The sequence below is a fragment of the Rhinolophus hipposideros genome (genome assembly GCF_964194185.1).
Source record: "Rhinolophus hipposideros genome assembly, chromosome: 3".
Taxonomy (NCBI): domain Eukaryota; kingdom Metazoa; phylum Chordata; class Mammalia; order Chiroptera; family Rhinolophidae; genus Rhinolophus; species Rhinolophus hipposideros.
In genome coordinates this window covers 85,793,018-85,810,790 of record NC_138049.1, presented here as the reverse complement: position 1 = coordinate 85,810,790, position 17,773 = coordinate 85,793,018, and the positions used below count along the sequence as shown (strand labels likewise).

Genomic DNA, 17,773 nt, shown 5'->3' with positions numbered 1-17,773 from the left:
ACAGAAAGAATGTTAAATAACTTGCCAGAGTTCACACTGCTAGAAAGTATAGAATATGGGATTCCGATTCAGGCATTCTCGCTTCTTCTACACTACTCTGTTTCTGAGCTGGAAGCACAGAAAAGAAAGCAATTAGGTTTGATTTACAATTAAACTTAGAGCCATTGGAACAGTATTATGACATTAACTTAAGATTCTGAAAATAATCTGGTTCCTACATAGGAATGCAAATCACCGATACAATAGGGACAGAAAATCTGTGCACAACAAATATTGAATTCCTCATATCCTGATAACATAAGAATAGCTGAAGGGGTTTGTACATGTTAATAAATCTTTTCAATTTGACATGTCTCATGGTCTTGAATAAAATCTAAATGAGATTTATACTTGTTAACCCTGACATTATAAAACTATTTTCTTTATTCCTAACAACTCCAATAAAGCTGTTAAACAGCAAGAAGAAAAAAAGTTGTTATTTACTTCCAGAAAGAAGGTAAATAAACAATACCTAAGAGATAATCTAATGAGATTCATTCGGTTTTAAACTACACAGCTGTTTCTTCTATTGCAAGCATTATTAATACTCCACTGTTTATGAAAAGAAAAATGAAAGGATACACATTATAAAAACAGGGATCTTTATAAGACAAGGATCTTATAAAGACAGGGATCTTCATCGTATTAGAAATTATAAAATAGCAACTACCCTAATTTAATTTCTATACCAAAGTATTCAACATCAGACAAAAGTCTTGCTTTCTAAATTTTATGTAATATTTATTTATTTCACTGCCTTCCAAGTAGAGGATATGCACTTTCTTTGGTTATTAACATTGGTTGTTTTTTCTCTCCAAATCACTGAAGATCTTTCCTAGTAATCTACAAATGATTTTTCCCTCATTTTAAATATGCTACACTTCAGTAGATTATGTTTCTACCTTTTTAGATTATGATTTACCACAACCGTTTAGACAAGACATACAAATCAGGGGTTACTACTTGGTTATGTGGATTCATGTAAACATCTCCAAAAAGGGCAGGTGAATACTCCCACTATTATTTTTATCTTACGGTCATAACATTAAGATCCATAACGGAATCTTAAGCATTCCAATCTGACATCAAAATCACAACAGATCCCCTTTCCCCCAAAAATAAATAAGCCTGTTGTCAAGACTGACTGGTATGTTTTAAAGGACATCTCAGCCAAGGGTATTATTTTAAGAGATGAGCAAATGGGGAAACCCCACAACCTAGCCAATAAAAAATGAACTTAAGGTGCAAAGAAGCTCTCATAAACATTACTTAGAACAAGGGATTCATTGTTTCAAGCCAACCCTTCCAGTGGCTTCTCTGATCTCAGCCCCTGTCTGTGCGTCAGGGAAGCCTCTTCCTTTAACCTGTGGTTTTTTTCAAGCTGAGCTACTACATTATTTATGACTGTAAATGTAAGGAGCCCATCTGTACGTTCCTTGTACACACACACACACACTGAGGGCCCCCCCTCCCTTTTCCCCACTTTGGTATTTTAGTGTGGAAGGATGAAAGGGTTTTCCCCTGGAGCTGATGTGGTTGGGGATGTTGAATTAGCTGCTGTGTCAGTATGAGGTAGACTGAGGATTTCCCAACACATCGTCCACCTGCACACCCAAACACTAGCCTCTTATGACTCATCTTGTTCATTTTCTTCCTTTCAAGGGGTTTTTAAAAAAGATTTTATTACTTTCTCTGTCTCGTCCTCATTGTTCCATGCCTCCAGTTGTTGCTGTTGATCTCTTTATGCTCTCTCATCATGTTTTCTCAACTTAAAAAAGGAAATTTCTTCACAGATGTGACATGAGTATTAAATAAAAATAACCTAAGCAAAAGTGTTTTATAAAGTAAAAGAGAATTCCATTTTTGATGAGCGTTATTTTTGTTTATGTTGCATTTTTTTTCCTTTTTTGTTTTTTTACTTTCCCTTAAATTTCCCCCTTTTAAATTTTAATTATGTCATAAAATACTAAAGGCAAAGACAATTAAATTCTGTCAGTGTGATCCTAAGGGAGAGGTGAGGAGGCAAAGAAGAATGGGATAGTGGAGTAACAATTACAGGGGTTGGCAACAGCCAGAGCAGTTCTGATGCCCTGGGGAGCTTTTCTCCTGATGGGCTGAGGCTGTAATTGGCACATCATAACCTTTTCCTTCTCAGCTAAAGAGAAAACAGGAGACTGTACCTAAATGATCAAGCTGTAACTAATTGATTTTCAGCTAATCTAAGCCTCCAGCTATGAAGAAACTAGGACCAAAGGCAGACCCCAGGAAGGGTGGGGGCAGTAAGAAGAAGGGTGCCAAGAAAGCCTGGGGCTAGAGAGACTACAGAACTAAAGAGGAAAGGCAAAAAAAAAGAAAAGAAAAGAAAAAAAAAAAAAAGGGGGGGGGGCGGAGAAGACGGAGGGGAAGAGAAAGGAGGGGGAAGAGAGAGAGAGGTGATATTTTTTAAAAAATGAAAGAATGAAAGGCAAGGAACAGGAGGTGGTCTGTGAGACAGTCCCAGGCCTTTCTAGAGAATGTTATCCTACCTTCTTATTTCCAACTGTTACTTCTTATTGAACTTTTAAAACTGGTTATTTGTGAGTGACCATTGAAAAATGCAAAAATCTTTTAATTAGACTATGATGATAACTGTCTCTGCAGCCATGCCTATTATTGGACAATAAAATAGCTTTAAAGGAAAATAAGAATCCTTGTGGTCACATTTATGAATGCAAAGGGTTGTAGAAAAGAGAAACAGTTCTCTACCCACAGAAACTTATTTTCTCTTCAAAAGTTAAGAGTTTTGGAGAATTTTTTAAAAATTCATTTTAGTGTTTGTGATTTCAGACATAATCTATGAATATGTACTATAATGGCTTTAGAGCATCTTTCCTCTCATCCCATTCCTCATTTGTCAAAAAAAAAAAATCTTGCATGTGTTTACGGGTGTGTTTATGTTACACAAGTGTTAATAACCCTGTTAGAGAGACTACATAGATAGGCATCTTTAGGTAGATCTGTATATAAATTCTTCTCCATTGGGCACTTGAGTCAGCCAAAAACAACAATAAATATCAATGATGTCTTTCAAATCTTTCAACTGAATATATAATCATTTTTATTCTTTCAGTTCCAAGAGAGTTTAATGATTTGAGGAAGTAAAAGGAGAAGGGTTTAATTTAAAGTTTTGAAAGCATGTTTTTCTGTTTCATATCTTAACATGCTAAATGTTGTTACAAAATGAAAAAAATTAAACATTACATTTATATACTTTTATGCTTGAGAATTACTATATCTTCTTGAAATCTATCTAAGAAATATTTAATCCAAGCCAATTAACAGGTGAATCAAAATCCATTAATAAACCCAAAGTTTGCCTTTAACAGAGAAATATATGTATACTAAGAATAATATAAAACTAAATTTCCTGTTTACTGTTATTTTTGCAAGTTCCTCTAAAATATCTACAATGTGTGTCATTTTAATTAGCCTATCACTAAGTAATCCAATATTGGTTTTTAACTAAAAGATCTTAGAAATGTACATGTTTATTATTATGTAAATAGGCGATATACTTAAATATTGCAAGTAAATTGCCCAGTCCTTTCATTTGCATACTTATTTGATATAAAAACTAACACCGTTTTTAAAGAAGAGATGATAAAAAAGAAAAAATTTACCAGAAAGACACTTTTGTTACTAACAAAATAATGTGGTATTGACTAAGAAAAATTCCACTGATATTCAAGTTTTTGAGACAAAACAGAGAAGTCAACCTGTAAAAGCGAAATACTATGAGACTGACAAAAGTTGGCCTAAGAATAATAAATACAGTGGAGTGGAAAGTTTCTCTTCACACAATTAATAATTGATATTTGTTTCTTTAAAGTGAACAAAATCACTAAAATAAATTAAGGTCAAATAATAGTCAGTTGATTATATTGACCTTAACAAAATTGATTTACATTTTATTTTATTTTTTTAGTAAATTCTAATCTATTTCTCATTTATGAACATAAAATTAATCTCATCTGAATTTTCAAAATAGATACTTTGTTAAATATGATTCAGAGTTTGATTTAAGTTTAATTGTTCTCGATGAGCAAAACTTATGTTGAAAAAAACATCTTTCTGAATGACAAGATAATTGTAGAAAATTCATTATTTGATTTGAAAATGACATATACAAGCATTAATAAAAAGGATGCTACGAGGTCCTTTTTATATAATTCATCTAATTATGGGAAATGTCAACTGATTCTTTCAACATATTTAAATATCCAGGTGACTTCCTCAACACAAATCCATTACCTATTTCTAATTTGATCATTTGCCCTTAGTTTCCACTATATATACATATGTATATATATGTATATACAATACTAAAAAATAAAATAAAATTATTGAGTCTAAGACCATGAAACAAGTTCCAAATAATATTTGTTAATAAATGATACATCAAGACACTCTGATATTCTTAGTGTAGCTAATAATGGTATTATACTATTACCTTTTCTAAGTATGCTGTGACCTATTTCATTATAGAAGAAATACAAACTTAAACCTTTTTACTAAGTAATGACAGGTTGCAAGTTTGGGATATATTAGAAGGCATGGGCTAAGGATAATAAAATAAAATTGTGGTTCAGTTTTCCACAGAGACTACTAGGAGAAATTCACTTAGTATCTGAACCAGTTTATCAGTAATTTCATGTGAGACATTAGCTTGGAATTATTAAATTAAAAATATATATATATATATATGGCTTATTATTGAAGATAAATCACTGCTCAGCGGTTCAAGCATGATAAAAATAAATAAATAAAAATTTTCTGAAGTTTAAATCCAATATTGTTTCTCTGGATTAAAATGAATAATTGCATTTTATGGTATAGTTAATAAACTAGTTTATTATTATAATCCAAACAATATAACCAAAATTTCATTGATTTAAAAATACAAGCATTTTTAAATGATAAAAATGGTGGTACAAGTCACTGAATAAAACTGTTTATTATTGGTTTTGGTTTTGTTATTCTATGTAGATTGATAAAATGTAATGGTATACATTCAAATGGTTCAAAATCATACTTAATTCCTTTCTGAAAAAGCAAATACACTTGTGAATAATCACAATATTCCGATATAGTAAAATTTATTATTAGGACAGGTTCATAACTGATCTATTGTGTTTTAAAGTACTTAATATAACACATTCTTCTGTGTCAGATTTGAGGTGACCTGAACTGATTTTTTTCAGTGATTTATTTTGTGAATATGCAAGTCATACTAGATTGAAACTTTCTATTAAAACATTGAAATTAATTTAAATTATTGAATAACGCTTTAGAAATAACTACAAAATAAAAATAAGCAATCAAACTAATTTACAATTAAGCTATATTTTAATGGCTTGAAGGTTCCAAATGAAATCTGTTAATTATCAGTGGAAGAAAAATTATCCACAACACCTGATTAAGGCAACACTTGATGACTTACTAAAACTTAATAATGAGAGCTTTGTCTCTAGTAACATGAAACATATGATTTATTAAGCACCTTATCCTTCATGCTATGACTGCTGCGAGCAAGTGAGCAGAGCACATTAAAGCAACATATATCATACAAGCATCATGTGTTATTAGGATTTGCTGCTATCTGACTTCTCAAAGAATATTTTTGAAATATTATATGAGGAAGTTTTTAATCAAGTGTATAATCAAATATGTCAATTTTAAGTCAAAGCAGATTACATGTATAAGACAAAGTTTTAAAAGTTCTTACATTAAAAAGCTCTCAATTCTTTAAAGTTGATTAAATTTGTTGATACCATTTATAGTCTTTAAATAACATATATTTTATTTTATTATTTTGAATGTCTGAAGAGAGTAAATTTTCACCTTTGGTCTCCATTAAAACATTTAAAGAAAATTACAGCACTTGTTTAGAATAACTTTTAAATTGGTAAACTCTTTAAGATTACTGCAAGATGAAATGCGAGTATAAGGCCTTAACATACCATTTGATATTTTCAATATTTGAAAACTACCATGAAAGTATAAGCACTAACTAAAACAAAATTTTTTAAAAATATTCTTTAATACTGTTTCTAATGCAAGAATTTCAATTAATTTTTAATCTTAAATAAAAAGGAAAGTTGTGTATAGGTAAAGGCCACCGTGGCATGATTTACATTTCTCTTGCTTCTGAAAAAAATCTAATAAATATATTTTATCATTAGAGTTAAAAAATGTTAGACTGAAACCTCTTTTCTAAAATATTTTTCAGAGAATTTCAGAATCTCTCCCTGAAGCTATTTGATAATGATCTTTTACACTACTATTTGATCTTAGTTAATTTCACATCAATATTTTCACAGTAGTTACCTCCCCTGAATGAGAGCTTTTAAGTAGCATATAAATATATACTTACATGTTTTCTAAATTACTAATCCAAAAATAGTTCAGAATGTCACTTTTACTTTTCCGTCTGTAAATGCTTTTTATTAGTATTAGTATTATTTTGCCCAGAGCATAGCTATCTTCAGAAAGTCTCCTTTTTTTTAGATTATTGCCTGTTTATTCACACATTTATATATTAAGCAAGTTTGAAACTTTAAAAAGATTTGAAAAGTCCCAAATCTACCCTAACTCTAAACGTTTAATTTTAGCTTTGTATATTAAAACTAAAGAAATATATGTGTGTGTGTGTATATATATATATATATATATATATATATATATATATATATATATATATATACACTCATTGTTGCCTAAAGCAAAATCTTATATTGCCTCAAAGAAAGAAAGGAAACAGAAGCTGGAGAGGAGAGTCATAGAAAATGACTATATATAAACATGACCACCTACCAGGCAGCTACTTTACCATTAGGAAAACTTCCACTTTGAAATAACATAGATTAACAAATAAACAAACAACATACCTAAATTGACAAAGCTCATGACCATATCAGCATCATTCAGAAAGTTGGTATCATGTAGGCTGGCTAGAGGAGGACTCTGGGTGGTCAGGGGAGTCGTTCGAGATAACTGTATGCGACGAGGATACCCATTGGGAGAGGCTGGGTATCCCTTTCTTGCTCCTCTGGTCTCTCCTGCCAGGGATGCCCTCACTGAGTACTCAGACTCTTCAGGGTTTTCTTCATTGGCCATAGCATTGTACAGGTCCAGCATAAAGAGAGGTGCAGAGGAAGCTTGCTTTCCAGGTGAAAAGGGTCTGGGTCTGTGAGGCAAACCCAAGATAGAGAGAATTTCCCTCTGTATTTCCCGTCTTTCATGGTTCCGTAGTCTTCTATAAATAAAACTGGAGTGAACATGATTGTCTCCCAAACCTCCTTTTGCATAACCCAGTAGAACCAAGCAGCTCCAGAGGAAACCCACAATACCCCTAAGTAAAAATACAGTCAGATGCATTTTTGTCCAAAAGCAAAGTTGGTATTTTTAGTCCTTCTTGTCCTCTTAAAAAAAAAAAAAAAAAAAAAGTTTCTAGGAGGTACAATTTCCCAGTAGCGGAAAAAAACAAATTTACCTATTCTTCATGACAGTGACATTTCTGAACACAACATCCTCACTGATTTTCCTGCCCTATTTTAAATATTTGGAATATGTCAAGAGTAGTTATTTCTAAGAAAGCTGAAACTCAGATTTCCAATTATCCACAGTTGTCAAGAGTTTTTGCTGCATTGATGTAGCAGAAGACGGCTAATATAATTTGATCAGATGACTTAGGCATTCCTATATGAATTTATGACAATCAGGCCTTTGGTATTTGAATTAACGAAAGTTGATCTTCTGATAAACTGTAAGTCCCAAAGTTATCTTCATTTGCTCTTGAGTTCTTCTCAACCCTTGAGCTCTTTCCAAGACAAATCCTGATTTCTGAATCACAGATCTATGCTGATCTGCACCTTGGTGTTGGAATATATATTTGTCCGGCAGCTTGGTGATAACTTTAACATCTTTTGTGTCGTCTTAGTGTAAAATAAGACTCAAGGTTGTACTATTCAAGTAAATGTGTTTCCCTGTATTTACTTGAAAACCTTCCTGTAAGTCCATTCAATCCCTTTCTCCTTCTTACTGTTAATTCCACCTCCAGCAGGCACAAATATACCAGCCCTCTTCAAGGGAGATCTAAAGAGTAATGTAAGCACAACCCTGCTGGGAAAGAAGAGGCTTCTCATTGTAATTTGAAACTGGTAAAGCAAAAAGAACTTAACCCTTTTGCTACCAGAAAAGCCTCCATTTTCGCAATTTTACAGTCATGCATCTCACATACCACAGTGATGAATGGGGCATATAAATTCTAGGGGGGGCAGAAAGCTAGTTTTCAAGCAGATTGAAAAATTTGCCATCAATTTTATATAGTCTCTTTTAGATCTTTCTTTTAATAACACATATTTAATACACTTCTATATTAAATCTCAGGTTGTGGATAAATTAGCATGATATGTCTCAGTTCTATATTTGAGGTTATTTCTGATTTTTATAAGTCATTAAAGTTTACTTCTTAAAAAAGGAAAGAGTTGTAAATTGTGATTAATTTGTTGTTTCTTAATAACAGCCAGATCTTTTTAGAATAAAATACACCAGAGAATTAATCACCAGTAAATACACTCTAGCTCTCAAAGCAGTAGTTATAATAATTCAATTATGGTGATTAGATAGCCCGGTTTTAATGGTCTTTAAATATAAAAGTTTTAAGCAGAGAAATATATTCATATTTCTCTTATGAAGTCAGTACAGTTGAAATGCAAGTCAGTACAAACACCCTAAGATATATTCTAATGATTCTTAACTTTCAAGTCGTTTTGGTTGAAATGCAAACAGAGTTACAAATTAGATACTTCCCATCAATTGTACTCAGTCCTTTGATTTGTATTACACATGCAAATAAACATAAGTCAAATATTCTTTTGACTACATGCAGATTGAAACTTGCCTTTTTAAAATTTGATGGGTATAAGGGGGAAAGTGCACACCTTTCTCAAATACCATCCTTAATCCGAGGAAATGAGCAAAGTACGTGTTTATCCTTAATATTTAATGCCTTTAAAATTTGGAAGTCTACAATGTTTTTGTGCAGCTATAATTTTCTTACAAGCTCTCACTTAACCTTAGGACTCACAGTACTCTCATTGTCTGGAATGGTATTCTGATACCAGTGTAGATTTATCAAGCAAATTCTAGAACTATTATGAAATTTTAATGTTTTTCCTTTACTCTGCCTAGAAGTGCCTGGTTTCTCATTAAATTTCTTTTAAAATATTTCTTGTGAGTGTCTAAAGCAAAGCCATATTTCTTACAAGTCTTCAGTATAAGAGCTTGCGGAAACTTACTGTATGTGTCATTTTTTTTACACAAACTCATTGCACTAAAATGTGATGATGCTGTAAAATACTTGCCTTACTAAAAATTCTTTACTAATAGTCATGTAAAATGCCACAGTAGCAGACCCAAATACTGACATACATGAATTACCTCTACAAAATTGATATCATATGAATAGGAGAAGTATAGGTTAGAAGTAAGTAAAATAATACCATTTCAAAAAAAATGGTTTAAAACACTAAATTCTTTTTTATTATTCTTTTTCATTATTCTTTTCTCTCTCTCTCTCTCTCTCTCTCTCTCTCTCTATATATATATATATATATATATATATATATATATACATATATATATGTATATATATATATATATTAATTTATTGGGGTGACAATTGTTAGTAAAATTACATAGGTTTCACGTGTACAATTCTGTATTACATCATCTATAAATCCCATTGTGTATTCACCACCCAGAGTCAGTTCTCTTTCCATCACCATATATAAGATCCCCTTTACCCTCATCTCCCACCCCCCTCTCCCCTTACCCTCTGGTAACCACTAAACTATTGTCTGTCTATGAGTTTTTGTTTCTCATTTGTAAAACACTCAATTCTTGAACTGTTTATATCTAAACCAATTGAATATTTTCTTTTCTTTTTCTTTTTTTTTTTTTTTTTTTGGTCATTGGTGAAAATGAAGCACTTTGAGGCAAAACTTCTTCTCTGCCTTTATAAAACATACTCAGATAAAGTATGCGACAGTTTTCCTCTATATTTTAAAATAAAGTATCAAGGTTATAAATTTGCTTTATGTCTCTAGAGCACAGCATAGAGATACAAGTAAAAACTGGCCACCCTAGAAGAAGCAACAACTCTTATTACTTTCTACGTGTGGTGTTTTTTTTTTTATTTTTCCTTAAGATACAAGAGTAAAATAAAAATGAGTCTAGGTGTCACAAGTCTCAAAAACTCATTTTCTTAAATAGTGATTTGTAATATCAATCAGTGTAATTGTAACTTAATTGCTTAACCAGGCACATAGCTTACGTCTATTCTGCGAATCAGTTGTTAATATTCTAGGTCAGAATTTTTAGTATACACCTACCCGCCCCCTATCTTTCCTTCCAACTCAGACTAGATTTGGCAAACGTTAATTTTTCAAAAGGATCAACATGTGCAACGAAAGAAAGAAAATAAAGAAGACAAAAACCTGCCAGGAATAAAGAGGAAATGCTAAACACCAAACGAAGTCAGATTCATATTCAATTAAAAGTAAATGTGTTTTACCACATCGTTTGGATTCCCAGATAGATCTGTATCTAAGTATGTGAGAGTAATTTGAAAGATAAAGTGTTTTGCAACTGCACTGTATAAACCTTCCAAACTTCTGAGCATGTACTTAAAAGCTATGCAAGTCATGAAACATCCTGAATAAATACATGCTGAGAAAGAAAAACTTCGGACAGGAGAAACATCCAAGGCATCAAGAATTGTTTCTAAATGGAAGTACATTTCAAGAAGGGGAAGCTTCATAAAACCCACCTCTCATACTGTACTATTTGCCTGAGGTATATACTAATATAAGTGACCTTCTGGTGAGGAACAGAGACAACTGAATCCACTTAAGAAGTATTTCTCCACTGTCATTCTTTCTGTTCAGTTTGTCTTTCCCTCACCAAAATCTGACACATTTTAGTCCTTGAGTGTGTAAACCGACTATGTCCAATAGATTGATTTCGTTTTTCCCCAGCCTTACAAGGTTGCAAATGTTTCTTTTGAAACGCTCAATTGAAAGTTTCAGCATTTGTAAATCTGTTTTATTCTAGAGCTGTCTTCTCTCTCTCTCTCTCTCTCTCTCTCTCTCTCTCTCTCTCTCTCTCTCTCTGTCTCTCTCTTTCTCTCTCTCTTTGAATTTCTTTCTTTCTTTCTTTCATCCTTTCTCTTCTGTTGTGTTGCTTTCTCCACGAAACAAAAGTTTCTATTTGAAAGATACGACTGCAGTGAAAGATCAATATCCGATATAAATGGTATCTGTAATCCTAAATTATCTCTCAAGTTTGGAAAACAATCCAAAATGGTTTGAATATGATCATAAAATTCTTAAGCAAAAGTCATCTTAGATTGTGTTGGAGGAGTAAGGGAAAAGGGTGGGAAGAAGACCACTTAGGAGAGTGAAGAGGCTGGCAGTAAGGGGAAAATTCAGGAAAGACATCCCCTTCTAGAATCTTTTTGCTGAGTACATGCACAAGTGCAGAACAGAGCAGCATCTGTGATATTAAATTGCCTTTACTTCACTCTTTTTTTAATGAGCCCCAAACATAGCACACGTAAACAGAGATCATGGTTTGCATAGCCGTGGTCCAAAGGGAAGCAGAGTGGTGCTACACCACCACCATCTGACTTAGATTTGCCTGCTGTAACCTGAAAAGGATTGTAATCAGGGACAGTCTGCACTCTTTGTCTATCCGATTAATAGTTAAGGAAAACTTGGAAGTGAATGATAAAATACAGTCACCAAAAACTTTTGAAAATGTTTCGTATTGTTTTTAATAGATGATGACATTATTGAATATTTTGAAGTGAGCAGAGAATTTTTCAATATGTTTTGTATTACTGTATGTTACTAAGATTGTTTTATATTATTTCAAAAGAGTCTGTATTCTCATAGGTACTAACTACTAATACTAAAGGGAGAATAAATGAATGTGTAATCATTAAAAATCAAACACTGTTAATAAAATATCGGCCTAAAGATTGTATTTGACAAATAGACTCCAGTTAACTGACCCCAGAACATTTGGTCAATCAAATTATTAGGCAGATGTTTTATGCATCATCCAAATTGACAGAATATTTTAAATAAGTAGTTGGCCATTATGCAGTTAACCATGAAAAAATACTTTCAATTGTACAGTAATTTATAATTTTAAAAGCTCATTCACAACAACCGAGCATTTGGATGTATTCATTTAACAAATATTTATTGAATGCCTACCTACTGTGTTTTATATGCTTTAAATACAACAACAAAAACATTCAAACAAGGTTCTTATCATTACAGAGTTTATAATAATATGGTATTATCATTTGAATTGATTTAAGGCGATCAAATTATTTAACTGTGATTATGATTGAGGTATTTCTACCTTTATATCCTTGTGAGCTTAGCATGTAGGCCAGCTGCATGAAAGTAGGGGCTGAGTTTATTTTGTTCATCAGTGTTAAACAGTGCATATTAGCAACTCAATTAATACTTGTTGAGCCACCTATTTTCTTGACAAAGATGAACAAAATTCGAGAGATTTTTTTTTTAAGGGAAGTACTCTCTGGAAACATAGCTATAAGGGTTCATTAGGCACACTAATGGACAAATTGCTGTTTCTCTTAATGGGTTGGCTCATTACTCCACCTGCCTTTCATAAGTAAACTTGCCTCTCGCATACTGCATCCCACAATTATGAATCAAAGTGCTCACTTTGGTCAATACTAGATAATTGTAATGAACCAGAAGAAAAAGCATTGTGTAATGAATCATATTAGCACTTATAAAATACCTTGGTCTGTCATTACAGGGAGAGCTGATTAGTTGATTGCCCACTGAATTCAAGTGGCCTTTGACCTAAAAGAGCCACTTCTGTTCCTGTCAATTAATACTTCAGTTCTTTGAGTTGTCATGGTTTATTTGTTTTTATTTTGTGTTGTTGGTGCTGTTGTTATGGCCCCCATTACAATGCAAGAAGTCCTGAAAGGGACCACTCTTTGTTTAACAAACATCAACAATTAACACCACATTAGCTAAGACTCAAGCAAGTATAGACTAGTCCCCTCTTCTCTACAGGGTTACATTCCAAGATCCCCAGTACGTTCCTGAAACCACCATAGTCCCAATCCTATAGATGCTATGTTTTTTCCTATGCATACGTACCTCTGATAAAGTTTAATTTATACATTAGGCACAGTGAGATAATAACTAATAATAAAATAGAATAATTATATCAATAAACAGTAATAAAAGTTATGTGAATGTGATTGCTCTCAAAATATCTTCTTGTACTCACCTTTACACTTAAAGGAAGCACTTTCAGCTTTTCTTTGGTGTGTTCGAATTACCAGCATGTAATATCCCACTAACACTAAGCTGCTCAAACCAGGTTGCACATTCTAATCACAGATGGGGAACAAAGAGCACTTTTAAGAATACTAATAACTAGGCCACACCAAAGACCAATTAAATCATAACTGTTGGTAAAAAGCCCAGGCATCAGTATTTCTAAATACTGACACTACGTAGCCAAAGAGCCCCTCACAAATCATCTTGACATCTAAACCACATGCATGTTATAAGAGTATATTTCAGTGTCATAGAGTTTCCAAATTAGAACAAGACATTTGATATTTCTTCCTTGATTGCTGCTAATATAGTATGCTATGTAGTAAATTGTTATTTAAACAAATACACAATGCTTGCATCCAGAAAACTTTTCGCACCCACTTGTATATTAACTACAGCTTATTCAGCACCTATTATAGCAAGAAACAAAACAGGCAATACCACTCATCCCAAATTTAGAGGACAGTTGTTTCTAGAACAATTTTTTAAGATATTATTTGAATGTAGTTTTTTTAATAAACAAAATGCTTTTGTATCACAGAGAATGAATAAGAATATATCACTCAAAGTGGCATCTATGTATTCAACAGGCCTCTTTGCTCTCATTTGCAATTCTTTCTTGGATTATAATATAATGTGAATCACAAAGTCTGCTCTGTTACATGAATCTTTAAAATTCACTTTAAAAAATAGTCATCTAAACTCACATAACAGGTGCCCTCCATGCCTTTACTAGATATGTTCAGCTCTAAAATTTTACTAGATTCCAGGTTTTTAGACACGTGTGATTGCACGCACACATTCCTCAGATGTGCATGTGTATTTTTGAAGTTCCATCTTGCACTGGATGTCCTTTTCATCTTCATTTCTCAGTTACTTACTATATTTAAAACTATTGATTTTCTCTTCCTATACCTTGCACTCTCTTGGTATCTCCTATTCCTCCATTTTACAATAAACTCTTTATCTAGGTGTCTCCATTTTAAAAAGCCTTATCCCTTCTAGTTTTCTTATCTAGAATTCTCTTTCAAGTGTGTAACTGTTTTCTTTATCTCTCACCTTTCACCACCCCTCTCCTCCTGCGGGGTAATCCTACCCTCTTCCCTCCTAATCTGAGGTCCTTTCGTTTTCTTTCCAGAAGTGTATTTTTTTATAACTGCATGTTCCTTAGCAAGGCAGTGATAACATCAAATTGCAGTATAATAATATTCTTCCCATCTGATAAGTGCATTGTACTCTTAAGCTGCTTCTGTAGAAAGGAATGCAAAATATTGTAGCCTATCAACCCAACTCTAGGCCAGTATTTTCAGATGCAGATATAAAATCTTTTGAAATATTCACAACTTCTTAAAATAAGTTCTTAAAATAAGTTCTTAAAGAGATGTACAACTTTACAGTGAAAATACAATAAAATAATCTGAATAGCTACTGAAATTAAATCCTGATGTCATGCCAAACCTAGCATAAAAAAATCATTATGTTCAAGTCCAAAGCATTAACTTCTTACTCTCAAAAGCTTTATATTCTGACATCAGACACATTTTTCTTAAGAGGAGACTCTAGTCCAATATACAGTATCATTCAATCCTGTCTCCTAAATGTCTTTTAAGACTTGTCCTAGAAATTTTTCTAGATATAATGCTTATCAATTGTATGTTACCTTCCAACCATTTTTAAGGAGTAAAGTTAAGCCAAAATGTCCATAATTTCTAATGTAATCCAGAAATTCATCAAATGTAGATATACTACTCATATATATTTTCAAACATGCTTCTTAAATCTATGAAAAAGACTCATTCATTATTATTAGACAAAGAAAATCTGATAATGTCTCTTTAACAGAGTGGCTTAAATGCAAACATTCACAACTAGTCAAGCTTTCAAGCACACTCTGGGTGGAAAAAGTTATTTCTATGAAATTCTAGAGCAGTTCAACAATCCTGAGCTTTCTCTGTTCGAAATCTACAGATGCTAATGGGTGCTTGGTTCTATAATTATAAGACAAAGAATATGCTGGCATGATCTCTCTACCAAACTGAAGTATTAAATCATTATATGCACTGGGATAAGAATTATTTAGAAGGATAAAATTAATAACTACAGGGCATGAGCTTAACATTCATTGCCCTAGAATACATGTAGTATTTTCTTTGCAAATATCCAAATTCTACCTGTATGCTTAAATTTTCCAAAAGCCACTGACTACATTTTAGCACTCAACCAGTGTTCAGAGAATGTCAGCCAGAAAGCTAGATTTATATCTCGTTTTTGCCACTTACTGTCTGAATGACCTTGGCAAAGTCACTTTGAAATCACACATCTAGAGAGTAAAAGGAAGTTTCTTCATAAGTGACATGGGAAAAAAAGAAAACTTCACCATGGATTGTTGAACACATTAAAGAGAGAGTGCATGAGAAAACACTCCATAATACTCAATGTGTTTCATAATTCATTGTCATGGGCACGTGGCCCAGTAGAATTTAGATTCTTATAAGCTTTTCCATTGGTTGGTGCACACTGATAAACTGAGATGCAATATTTGTATTCCTGTTTAATCATTTGATGGAGAGAATAACACTTAACAATTACTATGAAAAGATTGTTCCCCAAAAGAAGGTTGTTATGTCTACAGATAGACAAAGTTAGACAAACCCGGGGACTTTATATTATTATCTTTATGCACAATCTCTTAACATCTTGAAGGACATAAAGCAACTCTCCTTGGTAGATATCCCCCTCCTTCTTTTATCAGTCCATCTCAAATCTGTTTCTATTTTATCCCAGTGCTGTGGCAAAAAGAAGAGGAAGAGGAAGAAAAATAAGGAGAAGGAGAAGGAGAAGGAGAAGAAAGAAGTTTTGATTAAGGCACTGCTCCTCTATTGCACAAGGGTGAAATGCAAAATGCACATCTACCCCAAAGTTTTCCATTAGTATTAAGGAAGTAGTCACTTCTGAACTTGGTGAGTGAAGAGAGAGGAAGAAGAGATAGCTGGCTCAGCTTTGACTCAAGGAAGAAACATGACCAAGGGCTGAGAACAAGGATTGTCCAAGCCTGCAAAGATGTGGGTTTCCAAAACTGAGCCATTTACACTACACAATTTACAGCATTGGTTTTTGTATTAGAAGAATTAAAGTAGCAGTTCTGATACTGCCTACTTTGTTACACACAAGAAAGTTCACTTTACACCTTTTCCTCAGTTTCTTCCCCTTAAAAAAATGGAATATTAGCAATATTTATTTTAGAGGATTGCTATGATCCTTAAGTAACACAGTATGTGAATATTCTTTTATAAGTGCAAAGCAATCATTATGACAGCATTTGTCACATTTATTATTCAGAATACACTCATTGAGAGTTGTACCGAACAATTTTCATGCTTTTACAGAGAGAGGGCCCCAAGCATTTAGCATATTAGTGTACATTTAGAATAAACAAATATATTTTAATAGTGGTGGGATAACACAGCATTCTCCAAACAAATTTTACCATAAAGTCATTTTTTTAAGGAGCTGATAGCTGTTTTGCAAAACACATCCTAGGACTGGTCTTTAATGAGCACATTTTGGGAAAGAATCTGTGTCTTGTTATAATGGGAAAGGCAAGATAAAACAGTGGTTAAAGATCTATACCCAGGAAGCAGATTGCATGTGAATCCTGGCTCCACTATTTCATAGTTGTGTAAACATGCTCTGTCTTAGTTTCCTGATCAGTAAAATGGATATAATAACAGTTCCTACCACATAGGGTATTATGAGAATTAAATGAGCTAATAAATGTAAAAAGATTTAGCACATGGACTGGTGTATAATAAATAATAAATGTCAGGGACCATTAGCATTCACTACTTGTTGACCACTCCTAAAGGACAGGACCTTCTTCTTGTATATCACTATATCCTCATGCATGCTGTTTGGCACACAGATGCCCAATAGAATGAATGCTCATTCATTTGTTTAAAAATATCTACTAAGCAGCTACCTGTAGCTAAACAATAGCAATTATCAAACAAACATTAATAAGTATTGACACATCTTATTACTTTACTAATATAGCATCTTAATCTAACATAGATACGTCATGTTGTGACTGGTCCACACAAACTGCTATCACATCGATAACAAAGCTCAACGAAATGCATCTTGCAATTTCACACACAAAAAGTCAAAATGCTTACCTCCTGAAGGATGTTTCCTTATACCAAGGTAACCTAGCTAAGTACACTAGATGAACTACAATAAATCGGAATATAGAAATATGTGTTTATAACTGTTTTCTTGAACTGAAAAGATACAGT

General features: G+C 32.8%; 1 protein-coding gene across 1 annotated transcript in view; it reads right to left on the bottom strand.

Moving 5' to 3' along the window:
- Positions 1–8,186, bottom strand: part of BMP5 (bone morphogenetic protein 5) — a 114,628-nt gene extending 106,442 nt beyond the window's left edge. Inside the window, exon 1 of the mRNA XM_081033287.1 lies at positions 6,966–8,186. Coding sequence (XP_080889413.1) covers positions 6,966–7,455 — 490 coding nt within the window. The 5' untranslated portion in view covers positions 7,456–8,186. The remainder of the gene's footprint in view (positions 1–6,965) is intronic.
- Positions 8,187–17,773: the final 9,587 nt, after the last annotated feature.